Source organism: Oreochromis niloticus, linkage group LG17 (genome assembly GCF_001858045.2).
Source record: "Oreochromis niloticus isolate F11D_XX linkage group LG17, O_niloticus_UMD_NMBU, whole genome shotgun sequence".
Classification (NCBI taxonomy): Eukaryota; Metazoa; Chordata; class Actinopteri; order Cichliformes; family Cichlidae; genus Oreochromis; species Oreochromis niloticus.
Window position 1 is genome coordinate 35,437,774 of NC_031981.2, and position 20,875 is coordinate 35,458,648.

Below are 20,875 nucleotides of genomic sequence, written 5' to 3' on the forward strand. Positions count from 1 at the left end.
ATGTGTCATGTTCAAAGATCCTCACTTTGGTGTGGACATTGTTCCATAGTCTGGTTTGTTCAAATGCAACCTTACATACCAAACTTGTGCTGCCACGTTATTTTTCAAGAGAAGAGGCTGTTTCCTGAACAAGTCATTCTTGTTCATTCGTTTTCTAAATGCGCTGTTAGGCCTGTAGAGTCTAAGATGTAGCTCTTTGGGTTCATTCGACCTTCTCCAAGCATTACAAAGTTTGACCTAGTTTGACTAGTTTGACTTAGCTGTTTCCGTAATGATTCCTGTGAGCCAACAAACACGTGAAAAATTAAATGAGCACATGTTGTTCCCATCTGACGCCGTTTAAACTTCCTGCATCATCTCTTTTCTTCCCATGTCATCTGGAGCAATGTGTGTTTGTGCTCTTCACACACCCCAGTCATGCTTATCACTCTGAGACAGACAGTCATGCTCTGTATCATATTATATCTCATTTTTGTGTGAATCTCAGTGTGCAGTGCGCTTAATCTGCTTTTAATCTGCTTGTGTGTTAGCATTTCTTTGATTGCGTGTTACAGAAGACAGAGGTTCGGTGATGGCACACACATTTGCAAAAGCGCTGACCAAACTCGCATAAACAGATCAGTCCCCACTATTCACACAGAAAGGTACATAAATGTTGAATCGTTTTTGTTGCAGGGCAGCTTTACTAAATCCAGCTGTGTGTCTGTGTAGGTTCTCAATCGTCCATGTCATGGTGGACTAAAGTGCTTGAGTCGAAGCCACTCGCAGAAGTGGAGTGGCTTTTTAGATGAGTTGGGAAATATCTTCAAGAACCTGAAAGAACTCCAGCTGTCTTTGACTCAAGCGCTTCAAAAACCCAGCTGTTCTTCGGGTTTTGTTTTGGTGTACTGTCTTTAAAGAGTCAGTTCACATTCTCACCCAGTCAGCAAAAAAAGTCGCATCATTTTACTTTGAAAGGTCCGAACTTTGCATCAATTTCTCTCATCTGCGAGAGGAACTCCTGCAGTTTTTCCACTCAAGGTGCTTTGTGTGAAAATAGAATCAAAGAAGGTGACCATTTACAACTGCGTCTGAATGAAAGACTCAGTTTTCGTTGTTATTTTTTCATTTTATCATTATGAAAACTTTCAACTGTCAAATTTGCTTCTTCCAGCAAAAACGCTTGGAAATAGGACATAGCCAAAGAGAATTTAGCACTACAGGGTTAATTAAATGATTTACTATTAAGAAATAACACATTATGATTGTACCGTGATACCGACTCTGGACTTAGTGAGCTGCAGACACGGTGATCTCAGTGGGTAAAAATGCTCCAGTTCTGCGTCCAGAAAACCCAGAACAGACACACACACAATGAGTCAGATTAGACTAATAAACAAATGTAAGCACTCAGATTCAGCACAAGTGTGCAAAGTTTATATTTTGACTTAGATATGACTGGTGTTCCTTCTGTGTGTATGTGTGTGAGCATGCCAAATCTATTTCGAGAGCCTTGTGTATGCATGTGTGAGGTGATATTACGGTGACCTCGCTGTCATCAGTAATTTGCTCTGTCCAGGGCCTTCGGTAATGAGCTGCAGAGAAAGGTCGGGCCTGGAAAGCCTCCCTTACCGACACCAGCAGCACAGAAAATGGGTCTGAAGCTAACTAGAAGAGCTAGTTGGAGCTAGTTGTACCATGTATTTCTGCACCTATGAGAATCTGTACCTCCTGCAGAATATTTCCCACCGTGCACCGAACTGGCATGTGATTTTAATTTGAACAGACATGCTTATTTTCTCTGTACTCAGTCTCATTAAACAGCCCCTTTTTCATATAAAAATCACACCGCAGTTGTTACTGGACCTCAAGCTGAAAAAGTAAAAACGCACTGTAGTTAGTTTTACCACCAAACTGAGGTTGTTTCAAAGCCGGTTTTCTCTCTAACCCCACTGTGTCTGCTTGTTTCTTCCTCTCTCTTTCAGCTCCAGAGGTTCTCGCCCAGAAGCCGTATAGTAAAGCGGTCGACTGCTGGTCCATTGGAGTGATCGCCTACATCTTGTAAGTACCAATTAAACTCCTTTATATTCCACTGTACAGGAAGCAGTTTCCATCAATCACCATGACTGACATCACCATAAAGCACATAAGCTCCATTAGCACCAGGTATCACATGGTCACGGTGGGAAATCTGAATTCTTGATGCCTTATTTATCATTCAAGTTGTGATAATCGTGTTCATTGCCAGAAATGCAGCCAAGTCAATCAGCTAAATACGTTCACAGGTTTGCCTTGTATTTAGTCACATGACTGCTAACCATTAGCTTGTCCATCCATTGTAGTCACGTGACGCTGTAAGGTGAATTAATTTTTGTTAATTAAAAAACAAACAAACTTGTAGATGAAACTATGAGCCAAATAGGAAATTGTTAACAAAAGTCATAAAACCAGTAAGAAGTAGGGTCATTTTCTCATAGATTTCTATACAATGAGACCAGAGAAGTTGTCCCCCCTTGAGGCCATGCAGGCTTTGAAATAACTGAAATAACCCATGTCTAGACGCAGGTATGAAGCAGTTGTAGGTTATTGTAATAGTGTTTAATTAGTGTGTTATTTACACCTTTGGTTTTCCTCCTGTGACACGTTTTTACCAAATCTTCCATCAAACATTATATCAAATCTCTGTGTAGCTATTAAAGTCATTTTACAAGTTCCCTTGGATGTAATCTTTGTAATTAAATCAAATGAAGGTCTTTTATAACAGCACAACAAAACAGCCATTTTCATACTAGTAGTTTTTTAATCATCAGCTGGGCTATGGAAACCTGCCTCAGCCATGTATGAATCACAAAATTGAAACACCTTAACTGGAAAATCTGTCTGTAAACATGCATTCCATTCACATCACATTTACACTCATTAAACGGACCTCCATCTAGTCTTTGTCACCCTTTTCATTCACGTAGTCGTGAGTAACTGCTCTGCAGTGAATACAAAAGCCAGGCACACGCAGTGACTCACTTTACCTTAGCCCTGCACACACACAAAACCACTGTGTCAGTTGTAATGTTTTTCCGACTACAAACACACAACCCTGGTTAGTTTGTGAATACTTGTCATGTACTATCAGTTGCTCCCAAGCACTGTGGAAGTGGAGCTGAAACACTTACTGTATAGGCGCCCTGTGCATCAGATTTTTAACACTGCTTGTATTTCTGCATGCATGTGTGATATGTTAGAAGATGTTGCTTGTACGTCGTCATCAGAGCTAGATGGAGATCTGCTGAATGGCCTTGTAAGGACTTGAGGCTTTGGACGAGATTTCATTTTGATTTTCTTGTTTTTCAGCAGTGTTGGTGAACAATGGAAACCATGTTTGTGTGCTCAGACTGCAATCTTGTTGTTGAGTACGCCACTGTTGGAGTTATTTTAAGGTGTATGTTGCCTCTGCATCTTCATTTATGTTTAACACCTGAGGTCAGATGGAGTGATCAGAGAGCTCACAGTGGTTGAGAGGAAAGCAGGTGCAAACAAACTCACGTGACTCTCTCAAGCTGACTTTTTCTCTGTCTTTCTCCCATTTTACGCTGTACTTTGTGGTGAGTAGTGAAGTAAAAGCTTTTGCTAGTAAAAAGCTTTTGGTGGATTTGACAGCACAGTGGAAATGGCTGTGTATGTGTATGTCCATGTGGTGCTGTGTGCGTGCAGGGTAAAAGAAAGAGCAATTCCCTGCTTGCAATTAGCACAATTAGCGTTGGGATTCAGACCTTGTTAGGTTTTAACTGCTGCTCAGGTGGAAAGATCACATCAGGTAATCAACCATGATAATCAGCCAGGATCCCGAGTGCAAGTGTATTTGTGTGTGTGTGTGTGTGTGTGTTCGATGGAGTGGAGGGTCAGCCGAGTAACGTGACAAGTGAGTCTTTAAGCAAATGAGAAAGCAAAAAAAACAAAACAGAAAGCCCTTTTCCCCTCACGACAGGCAGAGTCCTCCTTCCTCTCTCGGTGCGTTTCCCTTTTATTCTTTCTTTCCGGTGTGTATCGATGGAGAACGGCATTTTAATGAGTTTTTATGAAAATCTCCTGGTGCATCCAGAACCTCGGTAATGAGGTGTTTTTGGTTGAGCAGCAGCTCTGCTGTTGCTCCGCTTTGTGTCGTTATGGAAAATCAAACTCGAACTTAAGTTCATTTGTGCTCATCGACACCAGGAACCAGTAATCTCATGTTAACGTGATTAAGGCGATACAGCCAACTACCACTGCTACTACACAGTCACAGTAATACACTGCTCTGAGTTCAAGTTCAGATGTTCAGATGTGACAACAATACCGCGACGCCACCTACTATTAATTCAAGTTTGCAAGTTTAGCAGGGGTACTGGAGGGTAGCAGAGTAACTGAAGTGCTTATATCTTGACTGAAAATTGTTCTTTGTTACCAGTGTTAAAGCGACCACTGCAAGCCACAGCCTGCCTTCACAGATGTATTCTGAAGTGCGGACATTCCTCCTTTTAGATAGTACCTTGGATTTCCTACAGCCAGACTCGTAGTCATGACAGTCAGCAATAATCTTTTACTAAGTTTTCAATAGGATGTATATTTGCTATCTTCACCACATATTTGATCCACACAAATCAGGGATGCATCACCATGACAACCAGAAAAACAGAGCTTTAAAAGAATTGAAGCTTGTACACTATCATCTTTTTCTAAACCTACCCCAGTACTTAACAAAGTTGTTTTTAGCGCCAAAGTCTAAATAGGTAATGCGTTATGATCTGATAATGTATTTCAAAAAGTGTGGTACACAACTGAGGCAAGCTATCTTGTAATTTCTTTAAGCAGCCTTCGGGAATAGTTCTCCAGGCTTCCTGAAGGACATTCAAAGCTCTTCTTTGGATGTTTTCTGCCTTTTGTTCTGTTCTCTGTCAAGACGATCTCTCACTGCTTCAGTAATGTTGAGATCTGGGCTCTGGTAGGCCACTGTGTGTTTTTCTCTCCAGGTCTGCTTTTACTGCATTGGCAGTGGGTTTGGGATCATGTCATACTAAACAATGAAGCCACTGCCAATCAGACTCTGACTTTTCTATGTTCATAATTTCATCAGTTGTCACAACAACACTGGCTGAAATTCAGCCCGGAACCACGACAGAGCCGTGTTTTGCAGATGTCAGTAGACACTCACTGTTGTACATACTGATGATGATTTGAACTTAAAATTTAAAATTCCTATTCATCAGTCCATAAGATCTGTTACCACTGATTTTTAGTCCAGTTCATGTGTAATTTTGTATACCAAAGCCTGGCTATCAAAGGCTTATTGATAGCACCCTTCCACTGAGATTATTTCTGAAGAATCTTCAGTGAACAGCAGATGATCACCTGCTGTGGCTATTTTTTTACGCCTGCCACATCTTCTTATGTCCCCCACTCGTTCAGTTTCTTTGGATTTTTTTTAAGAACACACTGAACATCATGCTGAGATATACCAGGTTTTCAGCTAAATAGCTGTTTGAGAATCACCTTGTTAGTGCAACAATACTGTTTTATGCCTGCTATTGTCTTTGGTATTCTTCATAGATTCATCTGGGAACAAGTGATGTGTTTGTGCAGCAGGCTTCTAGTAACAAAGTGCATAAAGATACAATTTAAAATGGGCTCTTTGCCAGTTTGTTGTCTGTGTAGAAACAACACTGGTTCATCCCTATGGGTTATGTGCTTTATTATGCTTCAGTGATTCAGAGCTCAGTGTTAAGTGACTTAACAAAAAAAAGAAACCTCGGAAAATCATTGGGTACAAAATGGGTGAAAAAACAGCCAGTGTACAAAGGAAAATTTTGATTTTTTTTTTTTTTGTTATTACATTATTCTTATTATTCTTGGAAGCAAAATACAGAGAAATGAAGGGTGGGTGGATTTTTAAGTCAAATTGTGGTCTCTGCCATGAGTAATAAAATCCTTCCAGGCTGTAAATCTCTGAATAACGAGTTTATTGCCTTTTAAAAATTAAATATATTCATTTCATATTCAGGGATCTTGAAAAGAGAAAAAGAAAACCTGTCAAATTCATGTCCAGAAACACAAATCTGCCTGTGGCACTACACTGTTGCCTACATGTGAGGCATTTAAGGGACATGTGTAAATTGTAGCAACAAAGATTAACCTGGGTTACAGTATTCCCATACAGACACAGATCTAGTCTGTCTCTTATATGCACATATGTTAGCATTTAACACTATGTGTCCTAAGCAAGGCAGTCATATCAAAAGGGTGACAATAAGTAAAGAGACTGTGTAGTAATCAGTGAAATTATTTATTAATGAAAATAAGTGACTGTTAAAGATTAGACCAAAAGAATAAATATCTCGTCTGTAGGTTGTGTGGTTATCCTCCATTCTACGACGAAAACGACTCCAAGCTGTTCGAGCAGATCCTGAAAGCTGACTACGAGTTTGATGCACCGTACTGGGATGACATATCAGACTCAGGTGAGGCCTCCTCTTCCTCCTCCTCCTTCCTCCACCATCTGTCCTTCTGCCTCCTCAGTCCATCATGTAGCACATATGGCCCACACGCCACCTTTCCATCATAGTCGCTGATTTAATCTGCATGGAATAAAAATATGCGAGAGTAAGTGTGTGCGATACGTGGATTCATCCATTACCAGCACAGTTACGTGCAAAGACTGGAAGTAAAACCAGCATTCTGTTGGCTGGAAGTCTATTTCAGTCACCAGTCTATTGTGTTAGTGGGGATAAAATCGCATTTATGGACTGTCAAGAAAAGCTTTGTGCTTTCAGAAGTGTCAAGTTTCCTCAGAGCAAATAGAAATCACTCCTGCACATTGCTAGTAATATAGAATTAACAGAGGTCAACTTGGCTTATACAGTAAAAAACAGATGGTACGCACAGCCCAAGTTCTCAGTAGAAACCAAACAGTGCGTTACTCTGTGCAGCATCTGACATCTGAATCTATCTTTCCCTGATCGAAATGTCAAAGATTTTCAGTGTCTCAAAATGTTTTCTGAGCGGGTTGGTCAAGAATACAGTTTTATCGTAGTAAAAAACAATGTGGTGTTTATATGTTTGGTTTGTTTTTCTCCCAGCCAAGGATTTCATCAGCAGACTGATGGAAAAAGACCCAGCCAAGCGTTTCACTTGTGAACAGGCACTCAGACACCCCTGGTGAGAAACACACACAAGCATACACATGCGCGCACAAACACACACACACACACACAACAGCATCACAAAAATCCATCAAATCAATATGGATATTGATGTGCATTCAGAAGTATTGACTAAGAAATTGTGTTTTTGTGTTGGTATATATATATCTCAGGATCGCTGGGGATACGGCTCTCTGCAAGAACATCCATGAGTCAGTCAGCCGGCAGATCAGAAAGAACTTTGCCAAGAGCAAATGGAGGGTAAATTTTGTTTACTGCAGTTTATTCTCTGTGGTTTTGGCTCTACTGCAATAGACTACATTACCCTATTACAGCTCCTCAGCCAACTGTTTTTAGAAGGTGAATCACTCAGCAATAAAAACCTGGCTTGCCTTATGGGTAAGCTCTACCTCTCAACAGCTATTTACCCCTAAGGAACTCAGAAGAAATAAGAACAAACTTCAGATTTCAAACAATTCCCATGTTCCACAAATGAAAATTATTTACTAGGTCATTTTAACACAATGTATTTTACCATAATATTACCTGGTTTTTGAACTCAAGAGTTTATGGTCTCAGTCATTAGTTTGACCTCTGTTTAAATACAGCTAGATGTTAATTTTTTAAACAATAGTTCCCATTAGTGTACAGAAGGATGATAAAGCAGGGTATACTTTAGTACAGACCTAAGTTGTGATGGCTCAGCATGCATTGTCCCAAGGATTCGTGATCAGATTTTTCCTTTTGTTTCTATGCTCTTCACAGCAAGCGTTCAATGCCACTGCCGTGGTTCGGCATATGAGGCGGCTGCAGCTTGGCAGCAGCATGGGGAGCAGCATTGACGCTTCCAACCCACCGACTAGGCCGAGTCAGACGCAGAAGTCAGCCCAAAGCCAGAGCCAAGCGGGCCAGAACCAGCCGGCTCAAAGCCAAAATACCGGCCAGACAGCGCAGAGCCAGAGCACCAGCGCTGTTGCCAACAAGATCTCTTCCATAGATAACAACATAGCAGCTCCCCACAAGGAATGTGAGTATGATTCAGTGGTGTCAGTGGCATCAGAAAGTTAAGAGAACATATGTGAGCTGTACATAGGAGTATGTAGTAACAGTGAATGAGCAAAATTTTAGAGCACAGTGTGGCAGCGCAGTGCCTTGCAGAGGCAATTCCAGAAAAACTACATTTACCTGATTATACTGAATAGGTGTTCCACGTCTTTGGTTTAACAAACTCCTGGGTTGCTTTGGCTGTATGTTTGGGGTCACTGACCTTCTGTATTATGCAACACTGCCCAATCAATTTGAGCATGAGTATGTCACTGAACACCTCAGAATTCATTCATCTGCTTCTGTCCTGTGTCACATCATCAATAAACACCAGTGTCCCAGTGTCACTGGCAGCCATGCAAGCCCAAACCCTCACACTGTCTCCACTTTACAGTTGGATCATGAGCTGTTCCACGCCTTGTCCATACTTTTTTCTTGTCCAAATATATATGGACCTAACTGTATTTCTATAAAACACTGCTTTTCATTATAAAAGTCAAATGTGCTGTTTGAAAATATAAACAGCAGGATTTCCGTTTTTTTAGAGGGGTAGCCCTGACAACAGATAGGAAATGATGTTAATGTAAGTACGGTACAAATTTACTCTTAATACCTCATCTCAAAGATGGAGCAGTGGGGTTTATTGGTGTAGCTCTAGTTACATCTTTGAGATAGACACACTACTGCTTTTACAATGACAGAAAAAAGAGAGACACGTACAAGGTAAGAACCTCATAAATGGATTGGATTTTAGTGCGAGAGAAATGAACAGTGGTAAACCTTGTTAAGCAAAGATTGAGTTAGTAGACGGCCAGGCTTATAATACAACTCTGAACAATAAAATTGACACTAAATTACATGAGCTAAGGGCCCGAACAGCGTTACATTTATTACCTACGTTATTTTGTATTTTTCCTCAACATATTTAGCTGTGCAGTGCAAAAGCTGTTTCATGTCTTCACTTCTTTATGAAACTGAAACTAATTTTATCTTAGTGATCCAGTCACTAGTGAGAAATGCAAGCCTATTGTTTTCTACTTCTTTTTAAAATCAAGGAGGGATTTCAGTATTACAAGCAGCTGATGCAGCTTCTCATTCCCTTCTTTCAGGTGTCACTGCAGTCACAGCCTGCAGTCTGGCATCTGCAGCCTCTTCTCCTACCACAGGGACGGAGCTGAACCGGCCACACCCATCTGTGGTCCCCGCCCCGGTTCTCACGGAAACCAAGTGACGCCAGGTCCCGCGGGGAACCAGCTGGGAGGCCACGGCGCTGTGAAGCAGGGAGACCGGGAAAGAAAGAGAGATCGAGGACGACCAGTGAGGAAGATGATCGCCCTCTTCTTTGTCCCTCCCTCTCTTCGCTTTACTGCCTCTCGGATACGCCCCCCAGCCGGTACCCCGCCCTGCTCGTGGGAGAGCAGAGGACTTTACCGCCACCCCACCGATTCAAGCCACCATTGTCATACTGCACACCCACCAGGATCTCGGCATAAAACTCGTCCTGCCACAGCCACAGCACACCCACTGTCTCACACTGGGGATGTTCACACAGTTGGCTTTGATCATTACCTGATAAAAGGTGTCCACTGCTCCACATGTGAGCTGCAGTTGGTGGTTCTCGGTGGAGCTGCTGGTGTCATACAAGTTCAGCCTCCCTATTCAATCTGATCTTTCCCGCATCAATTTATTTAGCTTTTTTTTTCCGACTTAGGTTTGACTGTTGGCAAACGGATTGTTTTACTTTTATTAACTGCTGTTAAATTTAAAGATGCTATGTGTAGCAAACATATCATTGTCAAATTGATATTGCTACCTTGGCATAATTAGTGTAAACAAATGAGACGATACCCGAGATGAGCCAAATGTAGTTCCTCTTTATTAATAGCTGTTGTTGTGTTAGGATCTAAATTAGAACCCAGTTCCCATCATCGCCAGATGCTTGGTCTAAAAAAAGCAAATCTCACTTCCTGTTAATCAAACACATCTCCCTGCCAATCTGACCTGGTAATTGTGGAACACAGAAAACAGACGGTCGTTTTTTTTAAACACAAATTATGCAAATGTAGCAAATTCATCTTGACAGTGGTTTATCTGTGTAAAAATGCCACACATAGCACCTTTAAGACATTTGTGTGTCCTTATGGGCTTGGTTGTCTGTTTGTTTGTTCGTGCTTTAAGAAGTGCTTTAAAAGTACCATATGACTGTTGAGATGTGGAAACATGAGTAAGCGCTTTATCTATTTTGCACAGAAGGGATCAGACATAGATTAGCTGCCATTCACATGTGTTTATCAGAGAGAGTAGAGATTGTAAACCTTTACTGATTGGATGTCAGAGTATTGTACAACTTGTTTATTGTCTGAAAGATTCTGATTCGTTTATTATTTTCTTACTTTATGAGACTTTTATAATAATTGCCCTTTAAGGGACACACATACTGGTTATTATGAAACATGGAATAAGTTTAGGATAGAATTAGAACACATAGAGATATGTATTTACTGGACAACACATCCAGTAAAGGACCTACAGGCACCGCAGCATAGTTACTAAAAGAAAGGCCTCGTGGGTCCTCAGAGATACAATCCAAAATGGAGAAGCTGTAGCCTGCCATCGTTCTTTATGTCTCTAACGAAGCCATGAGCTCACCTTCTTTATTTGTCAAGCTGCACCCAGTCCAGAAGTGCTCAGGGAAAACTGCAGCTGCACTGTGTGCTGGTGAACACCAGTTTCCTGAATTAGTCTTTTTATTTATGGGGTTTGTCACATCCGGCCGTTCCAGGCAGCATTGCAGTTAATGATCCAGGCTTCAGGACATTAGCTGTGTCCTTACTGTAGAGTTGTATTGATGCGTGACTTGAGCATTGATAATTTAGACCTGGACTACTATTGACCATATACATACGTGGGCTCACTGCAGGCAACAGCAGGGCATCAATGCTTACTTTTGAAGCTTCTTTTGAAGCATTTTCAAAAAAGTAATGAAATGTAATTAAAGACTGAAAGCAGCGATTCACCAACCATTTAAACTTTTTAACGCTGATACCTGCAGCACTTTTCAGAGAAGTTGGGACAGGGGCATATTTCCTAATCAACACTTATTTCAACTATTTTGAAAAACCAAGGAGGCCGATTGCTGTAGTTTAAAAAAAAAATGTTTATCCCATTATTCTTTGATATTGGATTTCAGCTGCTCCACAATGTTTCTGATGGCTTGCAGAAGCATTTCTGAACACATGCAGTGATTTCCATTAAAGAAACTACTCATCAGCAGTAAGGTGCAACTAACCTGTCCTATGATGGGTTAAGTCTAGTTGATGATCCCTATGAACAGTTTACGCTTGTCATTGTAGCCCTAAAACATGTGCACAGACAGTTTGGAGACACAAGTGTCCCCAGGTTAGGCTTTACCACCTTTAAGAGATTACAGGGCTGTGATGATGTCACTGGTGATGCTTGCAACACCCAAGTCCACCAGGTTTATTAGACATTAATCTATTCTTCCAGTCGTTATTTCTGCCCCAACTCTTTCAAACACTTTGATGTCTTTAAATATATATAATGAGAATAATGTTTTATCTAAACACAGTAACATTTCTCACTATCATTACTTCATGTTTTCTTTATGCTATTTTCAATTCAGTGCAGAGGTTAGGACATGGTAAATCAATGCATTCTCTTTATTTACATTCTACATGTTGTCCCAACTTTTTTGGAAACGGGGCTCTAAAAAAATGCACAGATCCACGACTCAGCGTGGTATTTTTGACTACTAACCCGACTTTTGTTTTCTTCACTTAATGGAACTCTTGAACATGGCTAATGGCCTTTCCTGTCCCAGAAAGCAGAGCTGTACAATGTAGGGTGCTCACTCACACATATCAGATTGTCATGTCTTTATTCGATGCAATTTTACCGATCCCTTTATTGAATTGTAGCCAAAGACTATTGCTTGGTAATGAAGACAATTTGGTTCATTCTGCAGTGCTTGACAAATTAGAACAAAATTAGCCAGATGTGAAGTTGTTCAAGACGGAAACTAAGGGCTTGATTATAGCTGCAAAATAACCTAAAGAGAATGTTTTGTGACCTTTTATCTTTTCATAATCTGTTGCCATTTACATTATTTTTATTGCCTGAATTGTGTTGCAAAAAAACTGCAAAGTATTCATAGTGCTACTCTCGATATGTGGCAGTATGAGGTGGGTGTGAGGCCACATTTGGATAAAATTCAAGTTAAGGTGAAAATGACAGTAAATCTAAACTCACCGAAGCTTTCTGGAATTCATTTTTGGTTCACTGCACCGCTCTATGTGTTAGGCTCCATCTAGCATCTAGATTATCATCTCTTTTGCCCTCACTGAAAGGATAAGGAGTAATGTTTCTAAAGTATTTCTGCATTTTTCCTATCATCAGCTAATGACAACGTCACACTAGGGAAAAAGTGGCTGAAGACTGCAGCATGTCCAAAATTACTACGGCGATGTAGAATGATATTATGATCTTGCTTCCTTTGAAATGGTTGCTTCGAACACTGGGACCTGTCTGCAACCACTCGCAGTCAGCTGCCTCCTTCAAAGCAACTTTGGTGTGTCAGGAAGGCAATAAAATGGCAAAAAGACCAAGTCAGTCTGCTATCAGTTTGTGATGGAATGGAATCAAGTTGGTAATTACATGCAGTCTGTTTGTGATAACACTGATTAACTATGATAAAATGGTTAAAATTGCAAATTTGTTGCCATCTTCATACACAGAAATTCATCAGAACCTCATAGATTTGAAACACAGACTCAGAAGTGACTCTATAAGAAATGACTTAGTTGCTGCATGATGATGATTGGAATATAACACACTGACTGAGATTGTGTGTTGGCAATTTATCTTTTTTTAAAGTGTGTTAATTTACACACCAATTATTTCTAAATTCTGCCATTCAGAGTCTGTGTTTGAAGATAAGTTGCTTTCGTCACTAAAAGCAGAAAACTTGAAAATGCAAGCACTGGTTTTTGAAGTTCCAGGTCATCATCCTATTTTTCTCTAGCATAGACTAAGCCATAATCCCACACAAAGTCCAAAACCAGCATTGTGTTTAATGTCTCTTACCTAGTTTACAAAGTTCTTGCCCCATCTGAGTCCTTCCTTCTGTCGGTTTTTCAAAAATAAGAAGCAAATTCGTATGTGGGTCTGAGTATGTGAGTGTGATGAAGCTAAATTTCCAGCCTAATCCAGCAGTGTGTCTAAGGTGATGTGTTTCTAACAGGTTTCAGCCAAAACATTATGCACAGAAAACAGCTGTTTTTGTAGGTGCACTCATTATTCGCTTTGCTTGAAGGTTGTTCACGGGAAGAAAACTGCCATTTATAATCTTTTGAAGTATGACAACTTAGAAATCCATCAGCTATAATACACAATGTAAAGTCCCAGAAAGACCATAAACTACTGATTATGTATTTTAGGTTAAAGTTCAATTAGTCACATTATGGGATGCATTGGACCCACCCCATATTGGAGAAATAAAAAGTCAGTATATCTTCAGCTTTTCATTCTGTCTGTGGCAGTGGGATATTTGACATTTTAAATATCCTTTTAATGGATAGAAGACTTTGCGAAAACCTCTAATCATGCTGCAGTTGTCGTTTATAAAACTACGGTCTCCGCAGACTGTACAGTTTTTCAAGCACTATAGAATAAATTGTAAAACTTGCATAATATATGGTGACACTATTGATGCAGAGCAGATACTTCTCGGTGTCATGTAGACTATTCATTGGCTGAAAACACTTCTGTTACTTTATGCACAACACTGTAGCAACCAAGCAATTCTGAAGTTCGATGAGTATGGTACAGTATGATTATTTAAGACAGCGCGTGTCAGGGCAGTCAAAAAAGAAACAAACATCTAATGTTTTAACTGCTGCACACATGCCTGCGCACAGATAGTTGAGATTTCTGAAGGTTTGCATTTATTCTGACACATTTTTCTGAGAGGAAAGTAATCTGACTCTGACGTCAATCGATGTATACTGAAGGGAACTTTCAAACATGTAAGGGCTTTATTCCAATGACCACCTTAATCTTATTCTTCACTGTTATCGTGTCTATTTACCCATTGATTGCTATGCATTTTTTTAAAAACATTTTAAGTGTGTTGTCAATGCTTTTTATTTCTGGAAAGCATGATCAGGAAACAAAGGAAAACATCAGCAGCTCTATTTAAATCTATTCAAGACCATTTCACTCACTCACTTATTATTATTAAATTTGAATGATCTACATTAGGGGTTTAAGAGGTTGTTCAAAGAAGTTAATGAATTAGGAATACCGTTCATTAAATGTGAAGTCGTACACTTTAGCTTGGACGTGTGGGCTTCTGAATGTGCTGTGAGGCAGGCAGAGGGTTCAGGTCCATGCTCCTCTGTGGTTTTATGTCTGCTGTTTTTGTTTGCTACAGAGAGAGAAAACATAAATGTAATTCAAATGAGTCTTTCCATGTTAAAGATGCTACTGTAAATAGATTGTGAATACTGATGATCATTTTCAAGGTAATATTTACGAATGTTTTGCTGTACAGGCATGTCTGAGTGAGTGAATGAATGAATGAGTTTGCAAGGGAAGTTGATTGTATCCTCTATGGAATGTTTTAATGTAAAAAAAAAAATGTAACAAAAAAAACCAGCTTCAAGTCTCCTTTACTTCCCGACTTTGCGGTTAGCTTTCAGAAACTGTCCAGCACCACGCGGCTGCTATTAGCAGAGCTGCGCAGTGCAGTTTAATGCCATCAGTGTTCCACCATCACTTAAGTGTCAGTCCAACTCAAAAGGTGAAACCATCGTTTACTGAACTCAGGCTTACGTTTTTGTTTTTTGCCATTCTAAGGGAAGAAATCCAAAGCTGTGACCGACTCAGAAACACACTGTTACGGACGTTCGCTCTCTCCACTTTGAACTCACCATCCTTTGACTTTTCTTTCTTTCTTTTTTTATGAAGAAAAAAACTGCACCTTCATGAAAAAACACAAGCATGTTGAAAAAAAGTGCTTCAAGATTTCAACTTTACCATGAGTGTTTGCATAATCTTATATGCCCTTGTATGATGTTCGTATCTCTGTATTATGTGAAGACGTACACAGGTTGAGATGACCGGGTCCACAAGAGCCAAGCAGAGTATTTGTTCTAACTGGCAAAATTTACCCCTGGAATTACTTACTATTATTATCACTATTATTATTTGCTGGATTCATTCTGTTTATTACTATGAAAGTTGCTTTAATTCTGCTAATTAGAATGACTATGTTTTGTCATGCGACTGGAAGAAAATGCATTTATATTGCCCTTTTTTCAGGTTTTTATTATACAAATTGAAAATACACTAAATAGTGGTTGTGTCACTAAATTTATACGTAAAGCTGGCTTTAGTTGTATGGAAGTAAAATGTATTCAGAATGAACAAGATGACTTAAAATCTCAAAAAGAGCCTTTCCTTGCTTGAAAACTAGATTTTATGAAAGCAGTAGTTGGTCATAAGCTGAGTTTCATCTAGTTTTTTTTGGTTTAGGTTTAAAATTTGCAGTGCATTGTGGGGCAACTAGTTTCTAATAGATGTCGTCGAAACACTGCCAGCTGACCTTTTTTTAACACGTGGAAGTGTTTGCTGTGTAAGGAGTTTCTGAAAAATCAATAAAGAAAATTAATAGGAAATTTGGAGTTAGGGATTACTATTAAGCTCTGTTCAAGAAAACTGCCATTTTTTTTCTTGTCAAGAGAATGCATTTGCACATATGTCCAATTGTGTTTTGGCATAGAGTTCTCATCTAAGTCATCTAAAAACTGAATCAAAAGTGCAAATATAAAGAACTTTTAGTTTCATGATTTTAAAATTTATTATGTTAGCTTATCATATGTGCGTTAGCTCTTTATTTAGTTTGGCTAAGTTGATAACGTATATTGTGTAGCTAAATTCTCTGATACTTTCCTTACGTATTTGTATGTCATAAATGCAAAGGCTAGAGAGTTTAATATATATATATAGCTACTGACTGTGTGTTGTATGTAGACTAATTAGCGGGGGTGGATTTACCTAGCTAAAGTCTATACAATTGTCAGTAGTTATTGCATTTTGTTGAAACTTACAAGGAACTACAAGCATGTATTTGAATTGTTACCAACTATTTCAGTGTCCCTCTTAGACTGAAAAAGTTGTTAGATTTTATTAGCATTAGTAAATTCATTAGCTAGCTTTGGTCTAGCTGATGCTAAAAACACTCCACCACCTCTAACCTGAACAGCTAACTCACCAGTTGAAAGAATCTCTCTCGCTAAGATTTCTTTGTAGGACTAAAACTCTACACATGCTGCTCTTTGGCCCCTGGTGTCTCCCTGTAGGTGTCCTTGTCCAGAGCCTGCTAAGTTAGCTGGCTGTATTTACTCTCTGCATGTGACCACAACAAACTCTCATCCTGTGCACTGTCGTTACGTCGACAATGCCCTCACCTCTCGGAGCGGCCACTGCCTGCCGCACTTAAATGTGGTGTGATAATGATGATTTCGATGATGATGATTTTCTGTTGATGGGGCTTGTATATCAGATGCCTTTGACAATCATGTGCACATATCAGAGTTACCATAACAACACAGGCCAGAGCGACTGATTGTGTTTTGTTTGTCTTTTCTCCTGGAATAAATCCTGAATGATCGTAAAATGACTCTCTACTCTCATTTACTCTTTTTCTCTGTCTGTTTGTGTGCATACTCGACGAAATAAGACTGACTTATTAGCACTACACAGTCTCAGAATGACAACTACATTCCTGCAAATGTAAACACTTTCGACTGTGTGTTATCTCTCAATATTTAAACACTCGCTATGAATCTGGAACTAGAGCAGACACTCTTTACTACAGTCTGACCACACTTAATGTATATGCTGTACAACAGATGGCTTACACACAGAGGACAGATGTTGCAAACACTAAAGGCACACCTCGCTTTTACTAGCACATGCTTGAAATATTATTAGTTTTAAAAAAACAAAAAATCCCTTTCAACAGATGTAAGTGTCCAGCGTATAAGTACACACTCTACTTGAACACGTTCTCCTTTGGTTTACACTCCAGTTATCACCACTTAATTGGATGGCCGCATGTGTCATTGCAACTAAGGGTTCAATAAGAGTACAGAAAAAACTTTGGAAATACATCATATCACTTATTGTATTTTTGTAGTAGTGATAGCTTTCAGTGATAGTTTATAAACTCTTCAGCAGCCCAGCATTACAACAAATTCATTGTTAAAATGTGCTGATCGGGTTTTGGTTAAAATAAGAATTTTGTCTGAGATAACAGCTATAGGATTTATTGTTATGAACTGCTGTACAGATATGTATCATCACCAATCTATGAATCCTGCTCATTTGTGGGAGCCTCTGACTTTTCATGTAGTCCAGTCATGTCATTTGATATGCTGTGTGTCAACTACGTGACTCTGGTGTTCAGGTGTAATTTCACTTTTTATATTATTTACTTGCTAAGTCTTGGTGAAGTTAACGTCATGCTTACAATGCATATCTTTTGCCTCTAGTATCATATTAAAAGAACATTTTAAACATATAACATTAGTGGCAATTCTAATGCTGTTATTGTAAGCTGGAGAGTATCCATTTCCCCATTGTTCTTTATACAATATCCTTCATTAACCTTCAGAGAGCAACTGGGGGTTAGTGTTTTGCCCAAGGATACTTGGGAGCGGCCAGGGATTGAACGACCAATCTGCCAATTAGTAGATGCCCTGCTCAACATCCTAAGTACAGCCACCCCATCCACCCAAAAACCCTACAATAATATAGGGAAAACCCCAAGAATCAGATGACCCCCCCCACCCCACCCCCCCCACCCCGCAATTGAGCAACTTTTGCAACAGTGAGAAGAAAAAAGTCAATTTTAACAGGAAGAAAATGCCAACAGAACCAGGCTCAGGGAGGAGCGGCCATATGCTGTGACCTGTTGAGGGTGAGGGAGAGGAAATGCTGAGTAGTGTATAAACACATAATGAGTGAAAAAATGTAAGAAAAAGAAGAGAGGCAGAGAGTTCCACAGAAGAGAGCCTCCACTCTGGGGCCTCTGGATGTCTGGAGCCTGGATCTCCTCCATGCCTGCTTCATGCCCTGGGGGATGGGGCTATGGCCCTCCACACCCTCTAACAGACCGTTACATGGGGAAACCTTTTGTATACAAGCGCGCTGATCCACACAGGTGTGCACACGGGTGTTCACTGTTCGTAGACATAAACTACACCTTTCTTAGCTGCTACTTCAAAGCACACTGTGCGCTGTCTGTCCTGCGTGCTGCACAACAATATTCAATATTTAGTATTTACTGCTGTTCACACTTAGCTAGATTAACGTGATGGTGTTGTGTTTAGTATGTTGCTTTGTTTTTTTTGCTTGTTTTCTCTTCTTTTTCTCTCAACAGGTGATCCAGGAGATTTTTTTTTTTCTCTTTGTCGTTGTAAGTGCCCTTTCTCACTGTCCCTTTTCCCTTCTGTTTTTCTTTTCCTTCCTCTCTTTCTTTCTCCCTTTCCTATCCCCCAGTCATGTCTGTCCCATCTGTAACAACTGAAAATAAAGTAAATAATAACAACAAAGTTTGATCAAATGGACCAATACGGCAATGTCATGATGATCCATTTGGCAAAATAAATCCATTTGGTATCCTTGTTGGTCTTCAGACAACAATTCTGACGGCTAAAGAACCAAATGGGACAGACAAAAAAAAAAAAAGAAAAAAAAGAAGAGAGCCTCCAGTTCTACTTTTAAATCCCCTAGGAACCACAAGTAAATAGCAGTGATAGAGCGAAGTGCTTTGTTTTGGCGATACAGTACTATGCAGTCTTAAGATAAAATGGTGCCTGATTATTTAGATTGAATTCTGTATTTAACAGAGAGCCAATAATGAGAAGCCAGTAGGAGCGAAATATGTTCTCACTTTCTACTTCCCATCAGTACTCTTGCTGCAGTGCTTGGGATCAATTGAAGGAGGAGAAGCAGGACAAGCACAGAAATGAGCCCACTGTCAGAGTCCTTCTGCTGAAATGAACTCAGAAGGATCAATAGGAGAAAAGGAGTCTAAAAAAGTATCAATGGTACTGAAGGTAGCTGTAGAAAATGCTACATCTGTGAGGGGATCATAAATAATTTTTTGTCTAATGGTTAAATTTTTTATTTGTAAATAAATTCATGAAGTCATTACTAGTAGTTGTTTCTATCTAATGGGACAATAATCCCATTGTGGTTGCAAAGTGTCCATTGTTTCCAAGGTCCTATATTCCTAAGGTTCTGCCCCAATGTCCTATGTGCCCAGTGTCCTGTGTTTCCAGGTTCCCATCCCTATTCTTTCTCTGTTTTTGAGGTTGTCCTATGTCCTATTCCAAAAATGTATGCTCCCAGGATCACATCCCAAGGTCCCATGGTTCTGTGTTTATAAGTTTCTTCATTATCCGTTGTTTTGAAAGAACTATCTCAGAATCCCTGCTATCCTATATTACCAGGATCCTATCCCAGTGTTTTATGTTTTGAGAGCCATGTCCCATGGTCCCTTGGTCCTATGTTTCCAGAGTCCAATTCAAACACAATGTTGCAAAGGTCCCTTGATGTTCCCATCACCCTAACCCCACAACCACGAACCCTGGAAACACAGATTAAGCTACTGTCGACTTTATTGCATGTTTAAATTTTACTCCATACTGCTTCCAAAAACAGCTTAGAAGAATGAAAGCTGCAGGATACTCTCAGCCTTTGTACCCATTTAACATTACAGTTAATCAGCTAACATGAAAAAAGAAATCTCTCTTTGAAAGTTCCTTTTTCTTTTTTTTTCTTATCAACTGAAGTAAGTGGTTAAGACGATGTTGACTTTACCATGCTGAGCGGCATCACCCTGAAGGTCTATATGTGCTCCTCAAAGATAAGCTGTATTAATATTAGTTCTTTATTAGCAGAGTTTGGCCTGTTGGAGCTTCCTGTGGTTCAGGTCGTCACACTTCCTTTACTTTCCCCTCCATCTCAGTTGGAGACATTCCTCCCAACTGTCTTTGTATCATGGCTGAATACAGAGGAACCAATGTGTAAGCTTATTCAAAATCAGTTTTCCGTCTGACACACACTCCAAAGCACTGAAATGAAAACCAAAGTATTTTACATCACTTTCCAGCACTTTACAATAACATATGCACATATTCAAACATGGAGACATATAAATGGGAAAGCTGCCAACTGAATTTGTGCTTAATCAAAACTGCTCTTCATTTTTACACACGCATGCTGAAGACATTTCTCGCTGAAATTGGCTGCCAAGCTAACTTGAAAAACACTTAGGGCTCTGTAAGTGTGTTTGTGTTTGTGTGTGCTCGGAGTCACTGATCTTCGTGCTTCTTAAACTGATTTCTCCTCATCTATAATTCAGCACTTCTCTCCCCCCTCCTCGCCACTTCTCTGTAAGCCATCCTCTTCTTCATCACATTTCTCACTGCAGGGTTTTATCCTCTCCTTTTGGCTCGCTGTTTGTTTTGTTTTTTGCTGAGCGGCAAATCGTGGGTATTCTATAAAGCTAATGACAGGCAGATCATCTGAAACGAAGAGATAACACAGTCGCAGGAAATGGAGGCGGGATTGTGCCATGTTGTGTGCAAAGA

General features: G+C 39.8%; 1 protein-coding gene across 1 annotated transcript in view; it reads left to right on the forward strand.

The window, feature by feature from the left end:
• camk1da (calcium/calmodulin-dependent protein kinase 1Da) overlaps positions 1-16,890 on the forward strand; it is an 86,413-nt gene extending 69,523 nt beyond the window's left edge. The window contains exons 6-11 of the mRNA XM_005460394.4: positions 1,965-2,040; positions 6,355-6,467; positions 7,086-7,164; positions 7,322-7,409; positions 7,914-8,175; positions 9,302-16,890. Of these exons, the coding sequence (XP_005460451.1) occupies positions 1,965-2,040; positions 6,355-6,467; positions 7,086-7,164; positions 7,322-7,409; positions 7,914-8,175; positions 9,302-9,423 (740 nt within the window). The 3' untranslated portion in view covers positions 9,424-16,890. The remainder of the gene's footprint in view (positions 1-1,964; positions 2,041-6,354; positions 6,468-7,085; positions 7,165-7,321; positions 7,410-7,913; positions 8,176-9,301) is intronic.
• Positions 16,891-20,875: the final 3,985 nt, after the last annotated feature.